This window comes from Pleurodeles waltl, chromosome 4_2 (genome assembly GCF_031143425.1).
Source record: "Pleurodeles waltl isolate 20211129_DDA chromosome 4_2, aPleWal1.hap1.20221129, whole genome shotgun sequence".
NCBI lineage: Eukaryota > Metazoa > Chordata > Amphibia > Caudata > Salamandridae > Pleurodeles > Pleurodeles waltl.
In genome coordinates, this window is record NC_090443.1 from 95,523,171 (window position 1) to 95,548,038 (window position 24,868).

Sequence of the window (24,868 nt, forward strand, 5' to 3'; positions counted from 1 at the left end):
ACCAATGATAGAACAGGGCCTGACTCCTATCTCTCTTTTCCATCAAGTCCTCAGACGTTGGGGTTGGGGGGGATTTCCCTTTTTGTTCCTGCATGGAAGAATATAACATCAGACAAATGGGTGTTACAAATTGTTCAATCAGTCCATGCATTGGATTTCATCCAGAGAAAGAAACATCATCTTCATTTGAAGGAGCTTCAAATGGAAATTTGCATGCTTCTTTCCAAAGCAGCCATAGATATTGTCCCCAAATAGCAAAGGAATCGAGGCTTCTATTCCAGATTCTTCCAGTAAAAAAAGAAGACAGGTCAATGGAGGATGATACTAGATCTCAGAGAGCTGAATTTTTTTCTAAAGAAGCTGTCATTTCGGATGCTTACTCTGCAAGAAGTCCTCCTGATGATGAAGGAAGGGGATTTCTGACCTCCCTAGACCTCCGGGATGCTGATTTTCAGATACCCATTCATTGAAAACACGAGAAATACCTTTGATTCTCAGTAACAGGTTAGTATTTCCAGTTTAAGGCACTCCCTTTTGGGCTCAAATCAGCACCGAGAATATTCACCATATGTCTTGCTCCCGTTTCTGCTTTTCTCAGGAGAAAAGGTCACCAGGTGTTCCCATACTGCGACAACTGGTTAATTAAAGCTCTATTTAGAGAAAAAACAAAGGCTTAAATTAATGCTTAGGTCTCACTTTGAACTTGAAGAAATCATTGTTGGTACCCCAAACAAAGATATATTTTTTGGGAGCAATACTCGACACTCAATTGGGAAAAGCCTTTCCATAGGCAGAAAGAATGAGAAAGTAACAGCTATTGCTGGAAAGCAGTCAATCAAAGTGAGGCACTATAAGTCCCTGATAAGTATGATAGCATCATGTATAGGTCTCAAATGACAGATTTATGTGAGTGGGAGCAAGAACACATAGAGGTGGATTATATTTTTAATCAGTGGGGGTCACCACACAATCGATCTGTTTGCCACTCCAAACAACAAGAAAGGCCTTTGCTTTGCAGCAGGTTTTGGCATCCAGGAATGATGGGCAATACTCTTAGAATCAGTTGATCCAAAATATTTGCCTATGCCTTTCCTCCTTTTCCCCTGATCAACAGGGTGTTCAAGAAGGTAAAGACAGACCACTGCACTGTGATCCTCATTGCTCCGGCATGGCCTTGCCAGTACTGGTAACGTGAGCTGATGCATTTGGCCACACATCCTGCCAATCATTTGACGTTGCATCCCAGGATACTGTCCATAGATCATGGAGAGGTTCTTCACCACAATCCAGAGTCGCTGAAATTGACAGCATGGCACCTGACCACCTAGAATTTGGCCATCTGGATCCTCCACAAAAGTGTTAACAGATTCTGGTTCAGCCTCGTGCTCCAGCGACCAATAAGACTTCTAAAGCTAAGTGAAAGCATTTATGTTTCTCGTGCAGAAATAATAGTCATCATCCACTTCCAATAATCCCTTCTCAGATACTGCCATATCTATTAAGTTTGGCCAAAAGTGGCTGCAATCTTGTGATTTAAAAGGACTGACGATTCGAAGTCTACTTTGTTTTTTCGAAGGTTTATTAAACAGTTTATGAAATGTTTCTTCAGAGCTTTCCACCTCTTCAACATCTTCCCATTCCATGGGAGCTTAATGTAGTTCTTAGTCTGCTGATGTTACTTTCTTTTGAGCTGATACATAGAGCGGACTTTACATTTGTTTCATAAAAGACAGCGCTCCTCCTGGCATAAGCAAGGAGAGTGATAGATATTCAGGCATTTACCATAAGAGAACCTTTTCTTGGGTTTACTAAGGACAAAGTGATACTCAGAAGCATCCCTAACTGAATTCCTGTTGTGTCTATAGACTTCCATTTCAATTAACCTTTTATTCCTAGATCCTTCTTTCCTAATCCATCCTCACCATCAAAAAGATCATTGCATTCTTTATACTTGCGTAGAACTGTCAAATTCTATATAAACAAAACAATGGACATATGTACATCAGACCAGCTATTTGTATAATTTGCTCAAACATAAAAAGGCCATGCCCTGTCCAAAAGGGGATAGCTCATTGGCTGTCAGCCTGTATTGCTTTCTGTCATGCCAAAGCCTAGCGTCCTCTTCAGGGAAGAGTGAGGGCGCATTCCACCAGAGGAGTGGCTTCAACTACTGCACGCTATGCTGGGGTGCCCCTAAAAGACATCTGATCTGCAGCCACCTGGAGCAGCAGGCATACATTCACAAATCATTACTGCCCAGAAGTGGATGCAGAAGCTGACACAGCAGAGATACAAGCAGTCCTGAGAAACCTGTTTCATTAAAGGTGAGCCTGCTTCCCACTTTGTTCTACTCTACAATGTGTTCTGTCTGCTATTCTGATTCAAGCATGTGAATAGATAACAAAATCCAGTGTTGGAGAAGAAATTAGTTACTTACCTGTATCTTTAGTTCTCCAACAGCTAAAACCGAGAACCAATGTAGGTCCAAAAGGGCTTCGTTACACCAAAATTATTATAAAATGGATACAAATGTTTCATTCAACAAACCAAGCAAAGAAACCATTAAAAATAAAATGTAAATTTCAAGCATAAAATCAATTAAAATAATTTGATATAATAAGGGCCAAATTTAAAAATCAGAGGAGGCTTCCCAAATGTCAATGTTAATGGAATCCAGAATGGATCCTGTTTCTGCAGACAATAGAACCACACTGGCCTCAGTGAACAAATCATAGAAACAAACATTGTTTGTACACTCAGCCACCGCATAGGTTATCGCGTCCTGTATAGTGCCCGAAGTAGAGGAGCCAGTATCAAGGTATCCTGGCACTGCAGCATCCACATCCAAAGGATTGAATGGCTCATTGAAGGCACCCTGAAGCAATGGCAGTCTCATGGGAGAACACCAATTGAACCTTCAACGGGGATATCTGCAGGTTCATGTCTATAGATTGTACCAATTGTTTTGCAAAGCAGATGTCAAGGGCACCAAATACAGCAGAACACAGGCTGCACACAATAAAACCATTCTGGCCAAAAAGAAAGGGACCAGTTTTCATTTAGTTCCTCCAGTAAAGATACTCAAAAGTACTGTTTCATGCTTTCATGACACAACTGGACATGTGGTCGTTCCATCATCATTTGGCCTCTATGTGGGATATCCGTTGCTAAGCAGCAAAAATAGGACCATAATACCACCAATTAGGAATAACACAAGTGGTATGCCTCCAAATAGATTAAAAAACAAAGGAGTATAAATGATGGTATCACTCCGTAAACAGTCGGGAACGTGCTGACAAAGCCAGACCCAACTGCTTTAAAAAAAGTGTACAAAACCAGCTTCCGTTTGAAAAAGCTTCAATTTTTCATTGAAAATAACATAAAGAAACCTTTTGGAATGTGGTGACCGAGGACTTAACAAGAAATCCTGTAAATCTGTGTCATCAGGGAGGAGAGAGAGAGGTGTTCTTTTACTGCTGATAGAGCGGAATGTTGAACCCATTGCTGGCACAACTTCTCCATGCTAAGTGGTGACCATCCCTGAGCACTGGGACTGGACATAACAAGGTTACAGTCTGCTAGCTCTAAAACCCTGTGAGAAGATTAAACAAATGTGCATGCCAACCATTTGTTTCTACTGGCCACAATAACCACCCGTTAGGACCTGAACATGTAGAGTTAAATGTTCCATTCTGTACCATGCCATTGAGCAGTTCTTCAGTGTAATTTACTAAGTGTTGCCAATTTTCAAAATGGGCAATAGAAGACCCTAGCAAATAGTCTGCTGCAGTGTGTCTTTCAGGAAAATCATCTGTATTGGAATTAGATACACTTTGAACAAGACATCTATGCCCTGCACTTGCCAGTGTTTTGTTCCCCAAACTGATTTGAAATCCATAATTTATTTCCAATATTCATAGCCTTTTATTGCTAGCTGGGAAACAAATTAAGTTAAGTAAATTAATTTTGTCTAGATCAGCATTTTTTGCTTTTGAAGGTGTTAATTTATAGTGATAAGAAACAGGACCTGAGGTATCAAGCCCAGAAAAATATGTGAACGTATCTGAATATGCTTTGGTACTCCCCACTGGTGGCGTGAAACAATGTTCCCATGGTGTATAACTGAAAGTTGTATGGGAAGTGCTAGCTCTATGTAATTAGCGGTGGGCATAGTGATGGTAACAAAACATTTCACCATGATTGGCAAAATTCATGTACATATCTTCACTTTCAAACACAGTATAATAGTCAAGATTAGACAACATTGAACACTGAACATTCAACATTGCATTCATCAGAAAAAACATCTGGGGTTAATACATCACCAATTGCTACTTTAAAAACATAAGGAATTTGTGAAGTCTGGACCAAAAATATTATATGAGACCTTATCCCACACAATTCCATCAGAAACTGGAAAAGCAGAAATGTTCATAAGGGAAGACAAATGAGGTTTCAATATCTCAAGTACCAGTTAAACAGCAGAGCATTCTGGGAAATAAGCAAGAAGAAAACTAAACTGTCACAAATCCAATAGAAAGAAGCAAAGCAAGTAATGAAATTATAATCCACAAGTAGGACTATGGATGGATCAGATAAGTGTGTTTCAACCAATAAAGAAAATCACTTTCACTATGAAGTGAAGTGGAAAAAGATTCAGCAAAGAAGTAATCAATGTCGACAAAATAACCAGAAGCAGTCTGCATGAAGACAGAAGCCTCAACAGGTGAAACAGAACTGGTAGATACTGCCAAAGGTGGTTCCTCATAAACAACTCTTTTACTTTGAGTATCAGCAGAAAACTGTAGACCTATGTCTGATGTATTTCTTACATTTCATGTGGTAAGAGGAATTAACAAAAGTTAATTCTCTGCCCTCCTCGGACTGGTGGAAACAATGTTGGTGTTGTTTAATGCTTGAAGAGGTATTTCCTAGAGGGTAGTGAGAGGGGTTAGGGAACTACCCAGGAGTCCTCCTGGTCTACTGTGAAAGATCGGCCTCATGATGCATTTTACTTAATCAATGGAGACAAAATGTTTGTCTTTACAACCAGCAAACAGTGGCAAAATCACAGTTCTAGTACCTTCAACTCCAAGGATTGGCACCAGTGTTCATGATATGATGGGCCAAACCACTTCTTCACTGCGAACTTTAATCTCAAACCAATCCCCAAACTTTGGAATCCAGCCAGAAGAAGCTGGTTGCTCCTTCACTCCACAAGTGGCAAAACATTTATTTGAATGCTCATCCCGAAGGTCTGTGGGCCAGATTCACAGAGGTAAACTAAGTTTATACCAGAAGTCTAAATTTACAACTTTTTGGTATTCACATAGGTAAATAACATGTATTATCTTTACATCCACACTCGGGACGGAATCTCTGCAATCTCTGCCCTGAGTGCTGAGATTCCACCCGAGTGGGGAAGTAAAGATACTACAAGTAACTTATCTTTGTGAATACTGAAAAGTTGTAAACGTAGACTTTTCGTCTAAACTTAGACCAAAAGTCTGAGTTTACTTTTGTGAATCGGGCCCTTAGAGTTGCTGCAAAATAGTGAAATGTTCATTTTTGTCAAAATGTGTCTCTGCCAGCACTGTGTCAGGACCCTCAAGATCTGGAATATACATCTGGATGCCAAACAAGACCTCTTATGGGGTACGGCCACCCAAAGATCATCTAGGCCAATAGTTTAATGCTCAAGCCTAGATTTTTCCTCTCCACAATCACATTTCTCTCAAGTTGGAATTGTGAGGAATAATGCACACCTACAGCCAGGGTTTCCATGGTATCCCTGTAAGCTTTAGAGGCAAACGCAGGGCCCTTGTCTGATGGGAATACAACTACTGCATATGTCCATTAAAGACTTGCAGATCTTGTGGGCGTCAGCCGATCACTGTGGCTACACCCAGAGGAATCTGGAACAAGAATATACTTCAAGTAGAATGTATATGAATGCACCATCAGAATTTATGGGTCAGCAATGGTCTAGATACACGCATTGGAATGGTTTGTCCGAAACCAAAAGAGGTGTCTTCAGTGAGCGTGCAATGGTGGAACCTTTGTCACAACTAAGGACATATTGTTTTGTCTGCTTGTACAGATCATGCTACCAGTAGTATTTTTTAATAGGAAGGCTGTAGAAGCCACACCAGCATGGCTGGATGCAGCTTTTTAATTAATTCTAGTCTGCTGCCTTTGTTGGGTATCACACGTGTATCACAAATAGGGATCAGTGAAGAGTTCCGCTCCGCTGGTGGAGTTCGCAGAGTTTTCTTCACACCACACTCCATGTGGAGTTCCGAAAAACTCTGCGAAGTGACGCGGAGCAGAGATTTTTTCTCTCACTTGCCAACATTAAGTTGGTGACAGCGAGTGAGAGAAATCGCTACATTGGTGAGCGCGAGAATGTGAACAGTCGTGGTAGGCTGTGACCACTCGCGAACAGAAAGCTGCCGCTCGAGTTGAGGAAGCTGCTGCTTGACTAGAAAATCTACTCTAGGAGTAAAAAGAAGTTAGCGCTCCCTTTCGCTCATTATGATTCAGTTTGCGCTGATTTTACAGTGGGGGAGAAACTCCAGAGTTGAAAATCAGTGCGAACAGTGCACCTTACCCAAACTCCACCGCTTGCGGTACTCTGCATAGAGCAGCAGCATTTTTTTGGCACTTTGCAGAGTTCCACGTAGCAGGACTCCGCAAACTCCATCCAGGCCTCATCACAAGATCACCCACCCCCAGAATGGTAGCAAAAGGAATTTTTTTAGAGCACTTAAGTTTTTTGCTACATATGTTTTTAATAAAGGGATGCAGTTGCCGGAAGCACTAATGGCAGCCATGATATCATTATCTACCCTCGTATATGAACGAGTAATCACATTTACTGTAGCAGTCTTAACAGCAGATTTGGCTGCTTCATCAGCCATTGAATTCCCTACATTATGTATTCCAACAAGTTGATGACTCAGTGTATGAATTACATCAGCCATGGCAAACTGTCTTTGAGTTCTGTCACCTTTCCCCAAAGCATGTTATGCTTTTTAATATTCCCCTTTGAGGCTCTGAATCCATTTGGGTGCCAATAATGCAAATTTTCCTTAAAAGATTCAACACCATAATACGATTCACACACTATCAGTGTGGGGGATTCTGGATCCATATGTTCTGGTGCCAGAATCAAAGCTTGTAATTCAGCCAGTTGTGCAAGGCAATCCCCTAGGGACTGTGTGAAAGTTTGTTGATGGTGGAACTATCCATCTCTCAGGACTGGAAATACAGTGGCGCAAGCTGCAGTGTATTGGTGTGTGGTGCCTTTAGCAGGCTGGGCAGAACTGTCAGAATATATTATATATTTATTCTGGTCTAGAGACATTATATTAGTCGGTTGGGGTATTTGTGTTCATATTGAAGAAATTTTGCGTTTGTTTGGTAGGGTAAAGAACATAGTCTACCTCAGTAGCCGTCAGTGAAGTGGCCCATTGTATCCATTTAGGATGTAAGGCTTTCGCGTTCAGGATGCTGCCCTTTGTGATGGCCTCTAAAGCTGGAATGGGAGTAGCAACAGTTATGCGTTTTCTATGAGCCAATGATCTTTCCTTTGTGAAAGCCATCTGAACTGCAGTCAGTATTTTTTTAGTTGATGCACAATGCATTTCTGCATTTGAATGTAGATGCATTAGTTTATAGATAAGATTTATATGCAATTTGCACTGTGTCACCCTCATTGAATGGTGAAACCAATGGCACCCGGTATTATACGGATGACCAAATTTATAAGTATTGTTCTGAAAGCATGTCGCTCTGTAATGATCTTAGTATTTGTGTATGTTCTGATGTCCAAAGTGTACTGGAAAAATCTGTACAAATCAAATCATACAAACATTTCTAAGAAGGATTGAAAAAGTTTAATTGTATTTGGAGGTTGTAATAGGGCATACTTCTCTAGGAAGTGTGGTGCCAGGCTCTTTCCCTTATTTGACAACTCATATCCTAAAAACAGGACACTAAGAAAAGCAATTTTCGTTTTTTTTAAATTGAATTTGTATCCATGTTCAGAAAATCCCATAACAATGCGATCTACTCTGGCTAGATGCTTGCTTAAGTCATCATCTGTGAGATAGATATCATCAACATAGGATAATACCTCTAGAGCCATATTATGCAATATTGATGTTACTTGGGCAGCAAACAATCCGCAACTGTTCTTATACCCCTGAGGTAACTGACAAAAATGGTGCTGAGAGCAAAGTGCAAACATTGGTGCAATCCCTGCTTTCAGGTGCTATATTTGGACAGAAAAATCAGCTGGAAATATTCAGAGTTGTTTTGTATTTTTTATGGACAATATTGTTCATTAATGCCTTACTGTTTTAATTTTTTATTACATAGGTGCGTATATGACTGTTTAGATGCCTAGAATCGAAGACCTTTCTATAGGAGTGATATGGCTAAGCTACTGTAAACAAAAGGATATTCACAGGAGATACTCAGGGTTCAAGTACTCCCTAGTACTCGAGCTGCGAGAGAAGTTCTCTCACTGGAGTTTTCGCTTCATGTATGATTGGATATTGTGGTTATACTTGCGGGCCGGATCTTATGGGTAATACATGATGAGGTGAGTCCTTATCCTAGCCCACATGGTTTCGGTGTAACGCCGGGGCTTGTGCAAGGGTCCATTCTGCGGCATACGCTTGTTTTACATCTTCAGGAACAAGGACAGAGAAGGAAGGTAGTATTACCTGTACCCCTGTGGAAGTGTTCTAACAAACCCCGGTGGCCAAACTCGGTTAGCCAAGAAAATGTCATACTTACGTGTTAAATTTTCCCCCCAAATTACTTTAATTGTTCGCATTATCTCACCCTCAACCAGTATGTTTAATTTGAACAGTGTCTCTGGAGGATTGATGTGTTGTTCCGGGGTTTTGCTTTTATAAAGTGGTTAGTTGCTTTCACATCTAGAAACTCTTGAAGATTCTGGCAAACTATCATGATCTGTGCCATGCTATCTAGCAGAGTCACTGCCCATGTCCTGTTCTGAAGTAGAGTTCTCAGTATGTGCAGCATATTTTGCAGAAATTCCTGCAACCTTCTTTTTTTTGGATTGGGGTTTTTGTAGAGGAAGTTTTTCTTCCTTTTTTGTGATGATGTCAGATGAGCGTTGTGAGTTCTTTTTTGCATTCATATACTCTTCTGGTCTACGCTTTGACCACTCTGCTCTCTCAGACCATTTGTCAGATGAGCCCTGAAAGGAACAAGAATGGTGTGTATCAGTATACTGATACCTGTCAGGCTGTTTTAATGTCTCATGTTTACGTAAATTATGACATTTGTCAGAGGTCTCCGGTTGCAGAGATTTTCCCTGTCAATTTATCTTTATTTTTCTGTATATCTTAGCTTTTTTTTCAAAACATTTGGGTGCGTGCCTGGTATTGTCCTTGTCAGAACTAACCTTAAACTGTGATTTATTTGGTCTGGCCCCCAAAATAACTCTACCTATAGAGGTATAGGTGTCCATAATAGTTGTTGGTAATTCGCACTCCTGGTCTGCTGCCGCTACCTGTGCAGGTCTCTCCGGTATCGCCAATGCTGCTGCTTCCCCTCTGTGATTTCTTAAAATAATTGAGCTAACTATGGCTAAGTTGCCAATGAATTTTATCCCCAGTTCCAGGCAGAGGCCGCCCTGTATTCATCTTATATCAGTTTTAGCACCTCTGCAAAACAGCAAGTGATGGTGTACCATGAGTTATGTTATAAATTGCAACAAAGACTGTATCCCATGTGGCCCAGTCGTCAATTGAGGAAACCATTCAAAGTGGTAAACACATAGTGAGAATTCTATGTTTATCTTGGGGTCCCATGTGGGGAAACACTGCTTCAAGCTGATTTGTTTTATGTGCTATCCAGAATGGAATTTCCTCCAGCCTGGTGGGTATCTTACTCATAATAGCATTGATAGTTACTGGGTTAATCCCAGGTGTAGCCAATTGTGGTTGGAAACCTCAACCAGCCCATACTGGGGCAGTTGGAATGGTGCCCATAACAAAGTGAGTTTAACGTCTGTATGCTCTGAGTAAATGATTATATATTATAAAAGGAGCGTGAAGCGCCCACAGCTAATTGCTGTATATTAGGATATTGTGTGTAGCTGGCTAAAACTGTCTTGTGGCCCCGTCCTTAATGAGGGGACCTAATCTAACGTTTTCTAAAACATGTGGTAAGGGGCTTTGGAACCAATTTTGATGGTCCTGAATTCTTAATGGTATTTTTAAGTCATGATATGCTGTATAATGGCCTGGTGCGTTAGCCTAAGTGTGGAACGTATGTGTGGAATGTGTTTGCATTACTATTGATTGCAGGAAAAGTGACCATGAGTAAAACACTTTAGTTTTGTACGCATCATGAACCTCAACCATGAAGATAAAGGATCAAGCTTGAACAACCTTCAGAAAAATATAGGTGCTTCCTATAATGCAGAAGAGGAATTAACCGTACCACCATAGATGATTCAGTTTTAAGGTCAATAGAGGACCTTGGGCACACACAAGACAATAGCTCAGGAGAACTGTTAAATAAGTACCTGACTTATGAATGTTGGTGGCACAATGTTATGCGGTTCCCACCAGAATAATGGGACTGCGTATTATGACAACAGAACTTTAGGGGACTAAGTCCATCCACACTATCAGAAGCTGTTGGCCAGATTCCTGGCTAGCTCACAGTGCCTTACCCAAACTCCTAACCTTTCTAGGATGGAAGGTGATTATGGCAACCTGAACATAACACTCTGATCCCCAAAGGAATAGTGGAAACAGATTTTACCCTTTAGTTGGCCTACTAATGCATGCCCAGGTGAAACACAAGAGAGATACTGGATACGTTTTCAATACATTTATTGAAACAATCATAGTCTTGCACAGAGAGAATGAGCTGTAATAATATAATCAAAGCCACACTTTGTTAGAGACACAGCTCTGATTCAAGGATATATCTAGATGTTAGAAGCTGTCACCAAATGGGTAACACAAGCACTAGGATATCTAGTACTGTGTTCCTAGCCCGGAACAGAACGTACAGATTGCATGTCAAGAAAGACTAACTAAAACAAGCAACTCATACAATGTATTCCTAGAATAATATCATGCACAACCAAATGTTTAAAATCTCACTACTAAAAGTGATGTCAGATAAAACGTATAACGTGTAAAATATAAAACAAAGTTCAAATGGAAAACCAACCTAGGTCTGAAAGGACCTCACTAAACCTATTAGTAAGTAGCTATGTTTTCAAAAATCAAAACTAGTTGAAAACCATTCTGGTTGCAAATTTTAAAGTGATTGGAAATATCTCTGAAAGTAGCCAGAATTATGTTCAGATTATTAGAATTATTTTCCAAAATGCCCATCCTAGATGAGTAACTATTGGTCAACATTTAAAAAATGATCACACTTTTTAAGTTCAAGGAAATCCTTCCAAAATGTTCACAATTATTCATAAAAGTTAAATTAAAAAAATATACATTTGTTAACTAACTAGAATTTTTACCACAGGTAATCAGTATTTTAACAAATCTTTTTTGCGCACAATCAATGGTAATTTTCTTTAATGGTGTCCAGAATTAATTCAGAAAGGAGGTTTTAACCTCCTATTATTCAGACCTTAATGTTAAGACTATTTGTGGTTTGCCTTGTTTTCATGGTATTATAATGTATTATAATGTAGCATTACTAGTGAGATGTTTCTATACTGTTTTTTCCTACAGAGGCCTGTAACTGCATTGAAGTGGTGATATGGTAGGCAATAGACTTGCACGCCCAGAGAATGTTTAATTATGTTTTCTCATGTGTTTTACAGGAGCGTCGCCTGCACATGTATGTCGTTTACTGTCAAAATAAACCCAAGTCTGAACACATTGTATCAGAATACATTGACACCTATTTTGAGGTAAGTTGTGTGATTGCTTTTGTTTTGTTTTTATTCTTGAGTTGAACTGCTCTGTAGGTATATGTTTGAGATAGGGAAATGTGTAATTGGAGATGAAGAGAAGTGTGGGCTGACCAATGGGCAAAAGTGAGGAGGAATAAAAGTATAGTCCTAGGTGTCTACTGTATATATGTTACTTCAGCCAAATGCCTGGAGTAGCGGGAGTGGCATCATTCATCCTTTGACTCCTGATGACATCACAGGGTTGTTCCCTTGTCCCTCCCGTAGGCTTTTAGGTGCCTTTTTATTTGCTGCTGAGAGGCTAATTGAGAACAAGGAGACAAAGTTATAGAAATTAAACAAGCCTTCTTGGACCCTATTCACTTTTAATTTATCCCATTGGCTTCAGAGACCTCAGGCAAGAGGAACACTTGAGATATGCAAGGAAAGGCCATTGAAAGTAGTTGCCACTGCTGGCTATCCATAATAGGAATCCATGTTAAGCAAATGTGTCAGATGTGTAACAACCTCAGTAAATTGGTGTGAATTTCATTAGGCACTTTGGGCTCTACCATGTCTCAGAAGTACAGAGAGACTTCATCACCCAGGTTGTTGACTCTAACTCAAAGTCAGTGCTATCTGACAGATTCTGGGGGATCCTTGAACAAAACTGAGTTAGGGGTGGCCTTACCTGTGATCCTCAGACAGTAAAAAGACTGAGTCATCACTGTGTCTTCTTTGAAGTCTCCATTTACAGTTTGAGGATGGATTTGCATTGCATTGCACTCACAAGCACAATTAGGTATTTTGACTGCTAAATAAGGCTGGTTTTGTCTTACATTACACACTGTCTCTTCCATTATACCAATTTGACTTTAATCATGTGAAGAGCAGAGAGGTGCATAGTGATCTTGTCAGGGAGCATTACCCCGCTCCTATTGAGTCAGTCCGGCACTTCTATAGAGATCTCTTCTCATTCTGGAGAGAGACATGATTTTATGAGAAGAGCCTGTCTTGCTTGAATGAGCTATTCTCATTTGGAGAGACCCTCACCCCTTGCAGTTGGAACCTCGCCCATTCAAAGAAGTCCAGAGGTCTGCTTTTCCAGAAGCCAAAGAGAGTCCATCAAGGTGGCACTCCACCCTTCTGGGTGAAGTCCCAGTGTTCTGGAGCAAATCACACCAGCCTTCTTGTGAGAACAATGCCCTATGGCAGACTACCATCCTTCTGCACAGTTCTGAGAGGCTCTCCCTTCTGAAGAGCCTTCGACCATTCTGGAGAGGACCCCAACACTTCTGGAGAACAAGCAACTAATTTATGGAAAGAGTTACATCCATCTAGCGAGAGCTCCACCCTTTTGAATCAAGCCCCAGCTTTTAGAATAGAGCTCTTTAATTAAACAAATACTTTTGAAGAGAGGCACACCTCCCTTTTGATGGGAGCCCCTCCTTGATGCAAAGAGCCTTGCCCTTCTGAAGGGAGGTTTGCTCCTCTGGAGAGAGCCTGGCTCATCGCCCAAACTCCTGAAGAGAAGCTTGCTTAACTATAGAGAGCCATGACCTTCTTATGATAGCCCTTGCTTCTAAAGAGTGTTCCACCCATCCGAAAAGGGAAACAACTTAGGAACTGAGCCCCTTCCTCTGTAGCAGAGCCTTTTCAAAGTGAGCAATTTCTTCAAACTAGGCACTCACATTTCCACTTCCCCCATTGCTGGTGATAGGTCTCTACTCACCTCTCATTTTTGACAACTCTTCCTATCCTCTAGGAACTCAGGCAGCAACTGGGCCACCGGCTACAGCTGAATGACCTGCTCATCAAACCAGTGCAGCGAATTATGAAGTACCAGCTACTGCTAAAGGTAATCCTCCCAGCTGTTCTCCATCTTGACAGCTCAATCTCATGTCTGTTCCTAGGATTTTGGTTCACATGTAAACAATTGGTATTTCTGATATGTTTCAGGAGTCTTCTTCCAGTAGATATCCACATTGCACAGAGAGGTTTCAATATTCATTGCAATCAGTGACATTTCACTGATCACTCCAACATACTTTGTTATAACTATTGGAATATTTCCTTGTAGGAAGGGCCAAAGGGAAGTTTTACATTTTTTAATGCAATCTTAGCAAGAAAAAAATGGATTTGAACAAGGGCACTCAAAATGTTTGCTTATCCTTTTGGTACAAAGAGCTGTGGGGTAGTGAACTCACAATGCATGCATTCATTAAAAAGAGACAGATAAAAAGACCAAGCCACAATGAAATATGACAATTTTAACATACATTTTTAGATGTAAATTCCTGGTGAGTGTGAGCCGACCAGTTAAGCCTAATGAATCCCAGAGGGTCATTATTACCCTGTAGATAGGCCTGATATCCCGCTGGATTAGTGGAAGCCCTTGCCTCGGACTCCAGAATGGAGGACCCCCACCACATTTAGAGATGCCCATGCATCTGCAAGTGATGGAAATGCGGCGTTGGTGGATGCTTCATCTTAAGCTTTATTTTGGTGTGTGCCATAAAAGCAATATAAAATCACAATAAAACATAGAACAGAACCTAAATAGTATATATTGAAACACTTGAAATCAACTTACATAATAAAACCCGGAGCAGAATGAATGCACACAAACCCCCTCCTTCACAATAAAACAACATTTTAAAAGTATGTACTACCTAGAACCTATTACACTGATTTTCCTGTCAACTATCCTCTATTTACAAACTCTTACTCTAATCCTCCACATATATAACAACAAGAAGGAAACAGCAAAAACAAAGCATCGTCTAACATGTGTTTTTCAAATACATAGGACTACTTGGTGTTTCCTAACACCTAAAAGCTGACAGACAGGGACAATTCACTTTCTCCTTCCCTTTAGATATGCCGGACAGAAAAACAAAAAATGACCTTGTGTTTCCTTGCCAGCACCACAACAGGGACAATCACTCCCACCTGTAGCCGTCCTACAGACCCATTTGGCAGTAAAAGTTGCAATTGGTAGTGTATCATACCTAAACTGCAGATACAACTTCCTTGGTAGGGGGTGGTTCAACTGCATCTAAAAAATCTTCTAATTTTGAAATTATCTTTCAATTGAACGTAGTGATCAGTCAGGTACCCTGAGTAGAAAGAGCCAACATTTCACTTATTTAACTAGTACCTCTCTTTAAGAGTGGATTTGCCAGTCCCGGAGGCTTCCTCCGGATCGGTCCACAAGTCTGCACAGCCCATATTTACCAAAGTATCTTTGATGTAACAGATATAGGGGATACTCCTAAAACCTAGGACTTCTTTAAGCCCATCTTGGTAAGTATGTAACTCAGAGGCAGCCCAAATACACCTCTAGCAGAAGTTAGGCTTGATACCCACCCCCTTCATAATCAGCATAAGGCTCACATCAAGCCTAAGAGGCAGCAGTGGGTGCTGGTTGGAAGCCCTAAGACTTGGCGCAAGAAAATGTTCTCAGTAGCCTGCTGTGTATTCATGTCCTTGTGCCCCAGAGTTTAGCCCCATAGAGGGCTGCTTCAGGAGTTTGTTGCTTATAAATTTGGACTGTAAGAGAAATTGGATAGAATTGGGAGCTTCTTTGTGCCCTGAGGGATGCCCTAGTAGATTGCATTATTTGAGCCTACGTTTCTCTATGTGGCTCCCCCAATCTATATGTTCTGTGAGGGTCAGCCCGAGGTAATCAGAAGTATGAACTCGATCCAAGGGGACCCCTGTGAGCTTAGGGTTACACCTGGAAGAGTTACAATGATTTAAAACCATATACTTAGTTTTAGTTGCGTTTATCTCTATTCTCCTCTGGCTACAAAAACTCTCAAAATGACACAGAATTCTCTGAAGGCCCGTAGGTGATTTTGATATTAAAATTATGTTGTTCACAAACATTAATGCCAGAGTCTTAATGTTGGCCAGGCAAGGGGCATCCCCATCACATTGGTTCAGGAAAGAAATCAGATCATTTACATATGTTGTAAAGAGGGTAGAAGCAAGGAGACAGCCCTTCCTTACCTCTTGATCCATACAGAAAGGGACCGTCATCTTGCCTGTTGGACTACAAAGCACTTGGGTGAAGTTGTTCCTATGCAGCATTATTATAATAGCAAGCATCTTGCTGGGGAAACCCATATCAGGCAATACCTGCCAAAGCTTTAGTCTGGAGACTAGATCAAATATCAATCGCACGTCAACAAATGCAACATATAGACATACCCCACCCATGACCACCGTTTTCCAAAATATTAGTTGGAGTCGGAAGACTTGGTCCACCGTACTGGTGCACTCCTTGAAACCTACCTGAAGTGGGGTCAGAATCTTTTCCTCACTCATCCAGTACATAGACACTCCAGGAGTACAGAACTGAATAATTTTGGGAAAAGTTAATTAGACTTATTGGCCTATGGTTGCAGGGGTCAGCGGGGAGCCCTTCTGGAACACAGGGATTATCTCTAGGGATGTGCAGTGAACTCTGCTCTGCTGGTGGTGTTCACTGAGTTTTTGCACTCCACTCTCCAAGTGGAGCAAGGAGTTTGGAAAAAAACGTCGCCAGCTGACGGCAAAGCGGAACTCACCAGCATGCCAGTGGTGCACCCAGGCTGTAGCCTGTACTATTGCATCACCTCTGGCACTGCCCCACCCTCCCTCCTGCTGCTGTTACCATCGCTCCCACTCCAGGGTCGTTGCAGAGCCCTGCTGCAACTACTACTAGCCGGTGAGTGATGAAAGGGGATTAGAGGAACCCTCGCTAAGGCTTTGCTCTCTACTGCTCAGCGTGGAGCTGCTGCAAGCTGCTGCTGAGGGGCTGCACCAGCGCTATCTCTGGTTGCAGGCCTCCCTCCTTTCACTTCTCAGCAGCCCAGTAGTGGGGGGGGGGCAGATGGAGGCAGAGAGCCAGGTCACTGGCAACGGAGACCCTGGACCTAGACAGCATTCAGACCCTGATGTTGTTTTCTTTTCTATGTACACAAGGGGGTAGGCACCAGGCATGAACAGTATTTGTATATGAGGGGGGGTCTGTGCTTGGAAAAAAGGAAACTTGCAGTCAAAGTTCCATTGGAAAAGAACCTGTCTCCTCAGAGTCCCTGGTAAAGGAAGTGGTGTTATGGGGTACGCTGCTGAGGCCAGCAGGGACAGATGGAGACTGGTGAGAATCAGCCGCTCAAGACCAGGAACACCTCAGAATTTCATGGAGGTTTTAGATAACTCTGCAGAATTCCACAGAGTATAACTCTGTGAGCTCTGCCCATTCTTATTATCTCTGCCCCCTGCACAAGTTGGAGAAGTTGGTGCACCACCCATGATGGAATTAAATATTAGAGTGAAATAGGAATCCCACACATCAATTTCACTTAAGTATTTTATCCAATTTGGGATCTTTGTTAGACGCTATCTTATAAATTGCAGCTCTCACTTCTTGCAGTGACATCAGAAAGTAGTTACCATTCCTGTTGACATGCCAGGATATGATCAATAAGACTAGAACAAGGGACATGGTGAAAAGTATGCCTCTCCTCACTGTCTGACCTTGTTCTATCATTCAAAGCACGCAGTCCCTGGTTCATAACAAAGGAGTGAATTTGTAGTACCATGGGGTACCATCTTTTATAAGGGTAATTGACAGCTTGGGGATATGCCAGACACTGTCTTCTTCCCAGGTAAGGGCTACTGTGCAGTCATCCAAAGCTTCAAATTGTCAGTTAAAATCCCCACCCATAAACTTCAGAACTTCTTCAGGACTGAGGTCATATGTGCATTCAGCAGCTCTGTGGGGGAGGAATCACAATTATTTCCACCAGACCTCAAATAAACATTATAGACATAAACTGTTTGGTTTGGTGTAGCCACTGAAGCACATAAAATGTCTGGGAAGGATATAGGGATTTCCTGAACCTTGCCAGTAAATGCAGTGCTTACCAATATTACTATACCCATGAGGGTTGGCCCTTGCCTTTGAAAATCACCTCTTTACTAAAATTGGCATAGCCTACTCAGTGCAAAGGTCTTGTAGACCACGTTTCCTGGAAGAGGCAGATAAGTGGTGTGTCTATAAACCTTCCCCAATCAGAAATATCAAGTTTGGTTGTCAAGCCTGCTACATTCCGGTATATCATTTTGGCCGCAATAGGCAGACTTGATTGGAGCCTTCCCTGAAATGCCCTGTTTTAAAGACTCTGCATGGTCAGAGTCTAGGGTTGGTGGATGCCTTTTCTCCTTTGGATTCCCTTTTGAGTCCTCTATGGTTATGCATGTGAAAATCATTGATTCTGGCTGACCCTAAATAGACCACTATGATTTGCCAGTTTCGAGATTGACAGGCCACTAGGTCAAGAGTTTTCAACAGCAAGAGCTAACTAAGGCTCTGAAGTTGGGAACCTGGTGGTTTCCCCACCTGTACATGGGAAGGAGGAACAGCAAGGTTAGTAGGGTGAGAGCCCTTTCAGTTATTGCAGAGTTACTTCTCTGCCAAACTCAAAATGACTGCCAGAGTCCCTACAGCCATATTCTGATTTTAGTAATTTGCTGAAAAAATTGTTGTTGATGGTGTTGTTGTTGATGGTGCCATTGTTGTTGTTGTGGTCATTTACAGTATTGTCTTGTATGACGGTAGTCTTGTCAACTGTGTCATCGTTGACAAGGCTTTCTCATTGGCTAACACCACTGAACGGAATTCAGGTTTCTTCGATAAAGGGATGCCTTAACAATATAAGAACTTGGATCATTGTTTCATGTGATGCTTGGGTAGTTTGACTAGAAGGATCATATCCATATTGTCAAGTATTGTCATCGTCATCTCTATGTTTTTATCAAAAGACTGGCAAGATCCTCTAATGTTAGGATCTTGTGATTGACTATGGCCAGACGAATAGATGTCTTCCAAGTCTCTATATTCCTCTTCGATCAGGTTCTAATAGGCCACTGTTAATTGCGTTAGACTACGTGCAGGCCCAAAACATCTGTCATCTGGCCTGCTCACTAATTCACCCGTCCACACCTTGGTATAATGAGGAGCTAAGAAAACTCATGATTAAATGTAAAAAAGTGGAGAGCACTGGAGATCTAAATATGCTCCTCACGCCAAGAAGAAACTTAAGCCTTGCAGTTATATGCAAAGATTATTATGGCTGCAGAAGCTAAAATACATGAATTCCATTCTAGGTGGCCATCTTGAGAGTAATGAGCTCAAGGATCCTACTCAGTCGGGTATTCATCCAATGCACAGCATAGTGACCACATTGGTCTCTGTTCTGGATGATCTGAGGAGAGCGGTTTATAAGGTAATTTCGTTGCTCTGGTATTACTAGACTAGTTAGCAGCATTTAATACACTCTCTCCTGATATACTGACTGCAAGACTATCTGAAATCGGTATAACACTCTAAGTCTCCGTTCGTCCTGTTTGAAGAATAGAAGTCAGGCGGCCCGTCTCCCGCCATATCATTTGGAACCCAGAGCTATAAAACAGGGGGTGCCCCAGGTCTCTGCACTGACCCCTACTCTATTTAATATCTACTTCACACCGTTGGCTGAGTAGCTTCACCATTGGAGAGGTAGTCTTTATGAACTACGCAGATGACACCCAGCTTATATCAGTGAATTCAAAAGCATCTGAACCATAAGATAGTTTCCATCAATGTAAGCAGGGATTAACCAAACAGTTGACTTGAATTTCCCCATGTTTAACAAGGATAAGATTGGGCTACTCTGCTGTGTTGCAAATAAAATTCCACAAGCACTGCTTGTGGACTTCTGGATTTCTCCAACCAATTTTCCAAAGGTAACCTCTTTGGAGGTCAGGAACGTGGTGTCCTTATTGCTTAAAATGTCACAGAAGGTTCCACCTCTTCTGGTAGAACATAGATATTTGATTGTTGAAGCTACTATTCTGAGTCAGTAACTCACAGCTTCTGGGAGCATCATATATGTTGATCAAATGTCTAGCTTGAATACAAAATGCAGTGGTGCATGTAGCCTTGCACTGGCTTTGGTAGGTAGGAGAATATTATTTTTAAATCCCTCTGTATTGTTTACAGGGTTTTCCATATGATGTGGCATGTCTATTTGTGGAATAAGATTAAGAGACATTGCAGTCAGCAGAAGCCAGCCTTCTTACACATCATAAATACAGACTCTCTCAGGCAGGAGGTAGAGCATTTTTGGTTGAAGCTGTGCGCCTATAGAACAACTTGCCAATTTCTCCAGAATGTCACTGGATCATGGCCAGTTTAGAAAGTCACTTAAAACATGGCTGTTTACCATGTATGTACTAGTAGTGAGTGTGACTGACCGTTTTAAAGTTTGTTTAGCACCAAGATGCCTTATAGGCATGTGTGCACTTTAGAAATAAAATTAATAATAATAATAATACTCATCATTATCCTTCTCGGACCCTTCTGTGTCTAAAATCCTCTACCGCGCATATGGTGATACCTTGCCAGGTGAAGTGTTTCCAACATAAAGAACATAGGAATTGCCTTTTTCTGAGATGCGTGTAATCTAGCAAGATCTTGTAATTTTTAATAGACTGATTTTCACGACGGGCCCCCTTCGATTGAGTTCTCATTGTCGACGTAGTCGTCGTCAGCACTGTGGATGGTATAGTCTTGAACAGTGTCATAGTCGGTGTTGCCATTTAAACTAATGGTGCTGTTGTCAATGATGCCATCGTAGATGGTGTTGTTGACTTTAGGTTGCTGACGTCATTGTTGTTGCTGTCAACTGTAATCTTAATGATGGTGGTGTCATTGACAAGGATTTCTCACTGGTTAACACTGCTTAACGGAATTCAGGTTTCCTTGTTGATGATGGTCTCATCAACAATGAAGTCTCATTGATGATGATGCTGTTGTTGTCTTTGATTTTAACTTGCCTCCTCAGAGACCTTTCTTAGATTGGATGGGGCAGATGAATATTTGTGGGCTGACTATGAAGAGGTCCTTTGATTCAGTAGAACTAGGTCAAGAATCACCTCAACTACTCTCATAAATTTTTTGTGTGATTATTTGGGGGTCTCCCAGAAGTTGAAGATTTTGTTTCCAATGAAGGTTTTAAAGAGCACCAATGAATGCCTTTTTGCATTTTGCCAGAGGGTTGCCAAAATAGAAGTCTACCCTCTCTGTCTTTATGTGGAAAAAGTACTATATATCTTAAAATCCTTAACCTCGTCATCTGGATATAAGCAGTATATGCAGTCATTGTGGGGATCATGAGAATGAAGTCTTTTTCTACACAGGTTCCACATAATGTAAAAAGACTTTTTTTAGCAGATTCCTCCATATCAAATCTTAAAGATATTGGGTATTCTCTGTTAAATACAGAAAGCAGAAATAGCCCAATAATCTGTGACTGAGGGAGCAGAGCTCAAAGGACTTCTTTCACACGTGACATGAGGTAGGAATCTGAGCATGTGACCTGAGTAGGGAAGAGCGAAGGGTGTACAGTGTTTTGATTGGCTCACCAAAGATATGAATACAATGGGTCTTTCCCAGGAAGGCTAATCAGCATACAATCACCTCTGTTTATCCTCTTCAGGGGTTCCTATTCCTTGTATTTGCTGATGATTAGCTGGATGTTTAGACACCATTTTAAAATATCTTACTGATACAACTTTTAGAAACAATAGTGTGGCAATAAATATACATTTTTGCTCATCATGCTTACATATGCCTTGGATACATTGGTCAGGAGGCCTTGTGTATATCCATGTGTTTGACAAATTACAACACAGTAATAGAACATATGAATGATTGAAAAAGATGAAGAATTAGCTCCAGTTAATTTTGAAACTAAAACAATGTTGCAGAGCCTTTCAGCACATGTACTAGTGATATTAAATAGATACCTTTAAAACAAATCACAATGTCCTGGACTTGGTTAAGTCTCCCTCTTCTGTTCTGTGTGATGTGTCCAAGGGAAGTGTTAGCTCTTTAACAGCAAATAAGGTCTGAGGTAAGCTTATGGTCCTCAAACCTCGTGTAGAAAAGGCAGATGCTTTATGCATTGCCATTGATCTTGCCCTGAAGTTTCACGTTACACAGATGCTTTGCCTTGTATGAAGCCTATAGCTAGCTTGGGCCAATTAAAGGTCCAAGGAAGTGATGATAGTGGCCCATGTTGTCTTCCAGGTGCTCTGAATTTACACCTACGAATAATTCAACATTTAGGGAGGAGATATGGTATAATGGCCAGAGATGGCGACTTTGAAACTGGGGAACCAGGTTCGAAATGTGGTGTGGGCTTACCAGCTTGTGATTGCTTAATCTTCCCATGTCTTTAAATGAAACGTGGAGTGGGAAAATTATCCTAACGGATAGAGGATGTTCTGTTAGGATTCAGTTAGGATCGAGGGCGATCCGTTAAGGAAAATGTGGAGGGAGAAAATTATCCTAACGGATTGAAAATGTATGTTCTACAATTTTCTGGGAGATCATGGGGTGGGGGTCCTGGGTCCTTGAGTTGGAAGGTATGAGTGCTTCTTAGATATGTCACCCAGGCCCACCAGGTATGATACAAGATGGTTGTAGCATTTCCAATCGAGCAGGATGACTTTAATTGCAATCAAAAATATTAGGTCTAAGAGTACAAAAGCTAGGTCTTATAAATCCAAACTAATAGAAGCAGCCTGAGGACCTAGAATTTTTATGGGAAAATCCAAGGTCAAATTTGTGGTAAAAATGCAGTTAAGCTGATCCATAAATTTGTACCACAATGTCTTGAGAAATTTACTTTTGAAAAACATATGTTCGAAGTCGCTAGAGCCTTTACCAGGGGACCAGGAAAGGTTAGAGTCTGTAATTTTAGCTTAAGTAATTCTTCTGGCGTCCAGTGTAGAAGTGGCCAAGTGAAGAACTGCATGAGTGAAGCAACGATTTGTGTGATGGACCTAGCGGGCAAATCTTCGCCCACTTATCTGTTCATAGTGGGTTCCTCCCTGCTTTCTAGAAATATGCAGGCCATTTGTTATGGATGGGTAAAGAGTTTTTATTTGAGCCAGACCGTAGGCATTTATAGGTTTTTGAGCCTAGTGACATCAATATGCTGGTAGTATAAATATAACCTAGAAAACCTTTTAATGGTCATATAAAAATTATACTTTTATTTGTCAAAGCCTCAAAAAATGTGTTAGAGGGAAAACCCTGAAAGGGCACATGTAAATCATTACAAAACATAATAAACAACACTCTGACCCCATTGTAGATACGCATTATTGATTGTCACTGGCAGTTATGTGCTTAAGAAGACTGTGACTTCAATTGTTAGATGGTGTCCTTTTTTGTCACTTTTGGTTGCATTGATTATGTTTTGTCCAAAGGGAATTCAAAGTGATTAATGGCTTGGAATGTTAGTAAATTATCTCTTTCTCTGTGAACTCTTTGGTTAAAGAGTTGATAGAATGATTGGTTTCTTTATTTTTCCTATCTATACTGCCAATGATATGCCTTATAAAATAACATTTCAGAGAGTCCCGCAACACCACTTATGATTAGTCGCAATTTTTGTTTTATTTTAAGAAAATCTTATGCCAAATCAAGAACATATGCGTCATTGTCGAGAATTTCACTATTCATGAGCCAGGATTGTGATTGGAGTCGAAGTGGAACAATTCTAAGAGTAATGGTTATGGCGGGATGGTCCACAATACTAATCGATTCCAAGGAAGAAGATAATGTCTCCTGGAGAGGAAGCGGGTCCACCACCAAATAATCAATTAGTGGGGAGGAGAAAAAAATGTAAAGTCACTACTGGAGAGGTTGTGGAGTCTCCAAACATCCATCAGATGAAAGGAGGAGCAAAGGCTGTGCATAGTTTTATGGCCTTTAGTGGGCCCTGCATTTGAAAGCAGATTATACCCATAGGCAAGTTAACATCCCCACGCAGACTGATGTGCGCTGATTCGGTAACAGAAATTTATTTGGGGGCAAGACACAACCAAAATTGTGGCGCATCACAGTTAGGTACATAGATATTAACAAGATGAATTTCAGAATCACCACATTTGAGTCTGGTGATTAACCATCTACCCTTGGGATCTTGCTCAGCTGCTGTGATGAGGAGACCCATTTTTTTTTTAACTAAGGTATTCACAGAAATCTTTTTAGATGATGGTGCAGCACAATTCAAGTCATCAACCCAGCTGCCTTGCATCAATAAAGCTTGTTTAAAACCAAACGTAATTTTCTGGATAAACACTAACAGCCTCACTTGAAGGGCAGCAGACGGTTTGCACCGTCTGCCGAACTTCTGACGGGGAGGTTGCACACACACTGGCTACCTCCCTGCAGACCCATTAAGAGTTTCCTGCTAGGCTGGCTAGGTTTCCGCCTGCTACCCTAGCGGGAAACAGGTTACAGCATTGTCTCCAGCTCATAATCGAGCCGACTGCAATGCTGTAGCCAGCAGGGTGCAATAGCACCCTCGCAATGTTCATGGCAATGCTACCACCATAAAAAGGCTGGCGGAGAACTATGTCATAATCCGCAGGGCTGCATGCCCTGCAGATTAGGATCTCTGCCACCGCCAGACCACTGGGATCCAAGATCCTGGTGAAGCTGGCGATTCCCTGGCAGTCAGACCGCAGGGTTGGTATGTGGCGGTCCAGACTGCCAGTGCGAGTGTGGCGGTCGTAAGACCACCATACTCGTATTGAGGCCCCTTTGTCTCCTTTAAGGTTATTAAGAGTATTCAGAGATCTTCCGTCTCCTCACTGGATGGTTGAGTCCTTTGGTATTGAGTGAGATTACATTTCGGTGGCCACCGTAAAAACAGAGCTGACAGATGCAACAGATTTGGTCCAGGATAGGAATAGTGTGTAACAATGGTGCTGGAGCAGGGTTGTGCAGAGGCCATATGGGAAAATGATGTTTTCTAGAGTGCGGGTACAGTGATGAATGAAATAGTGGAAAATGTGTGTCATATGAACACCCACGACCACATGAGAAACACAGTGACGGGTAAA

The 24,868-nt window shown here is 41.4% G+C and overlaps 1 protein-coding gene across 2 annotated transcripts in view; it reads left to right on the forward strand.

Annotated features, from left to right (window-relative positions):
• Window positions 1–24,868, forward strand: part of ARHGEF25 (Rho guanine nucleotide exchange factor 25) — a 728,124-nt gene that overhangs the window by 544,185 nt on the left and 159,071 nt on the right. For both annotated transcript variants that reach the window (XM_069230834.1, XM_069230833.1), the window contains 2 exons: window positions 11,846–11,935; window positions 13,680–13,772. In XM_069230834.1, the coding sequence (XP_069086935.1) occupies window positions 11,846–11,935; window positions 13,680–13,772 (183 nt within the window). The remainder of the gene's footprint in view (window positions 1–11,845; window positions 11,936–13,679; window positions 13,773–24,868) is intronic.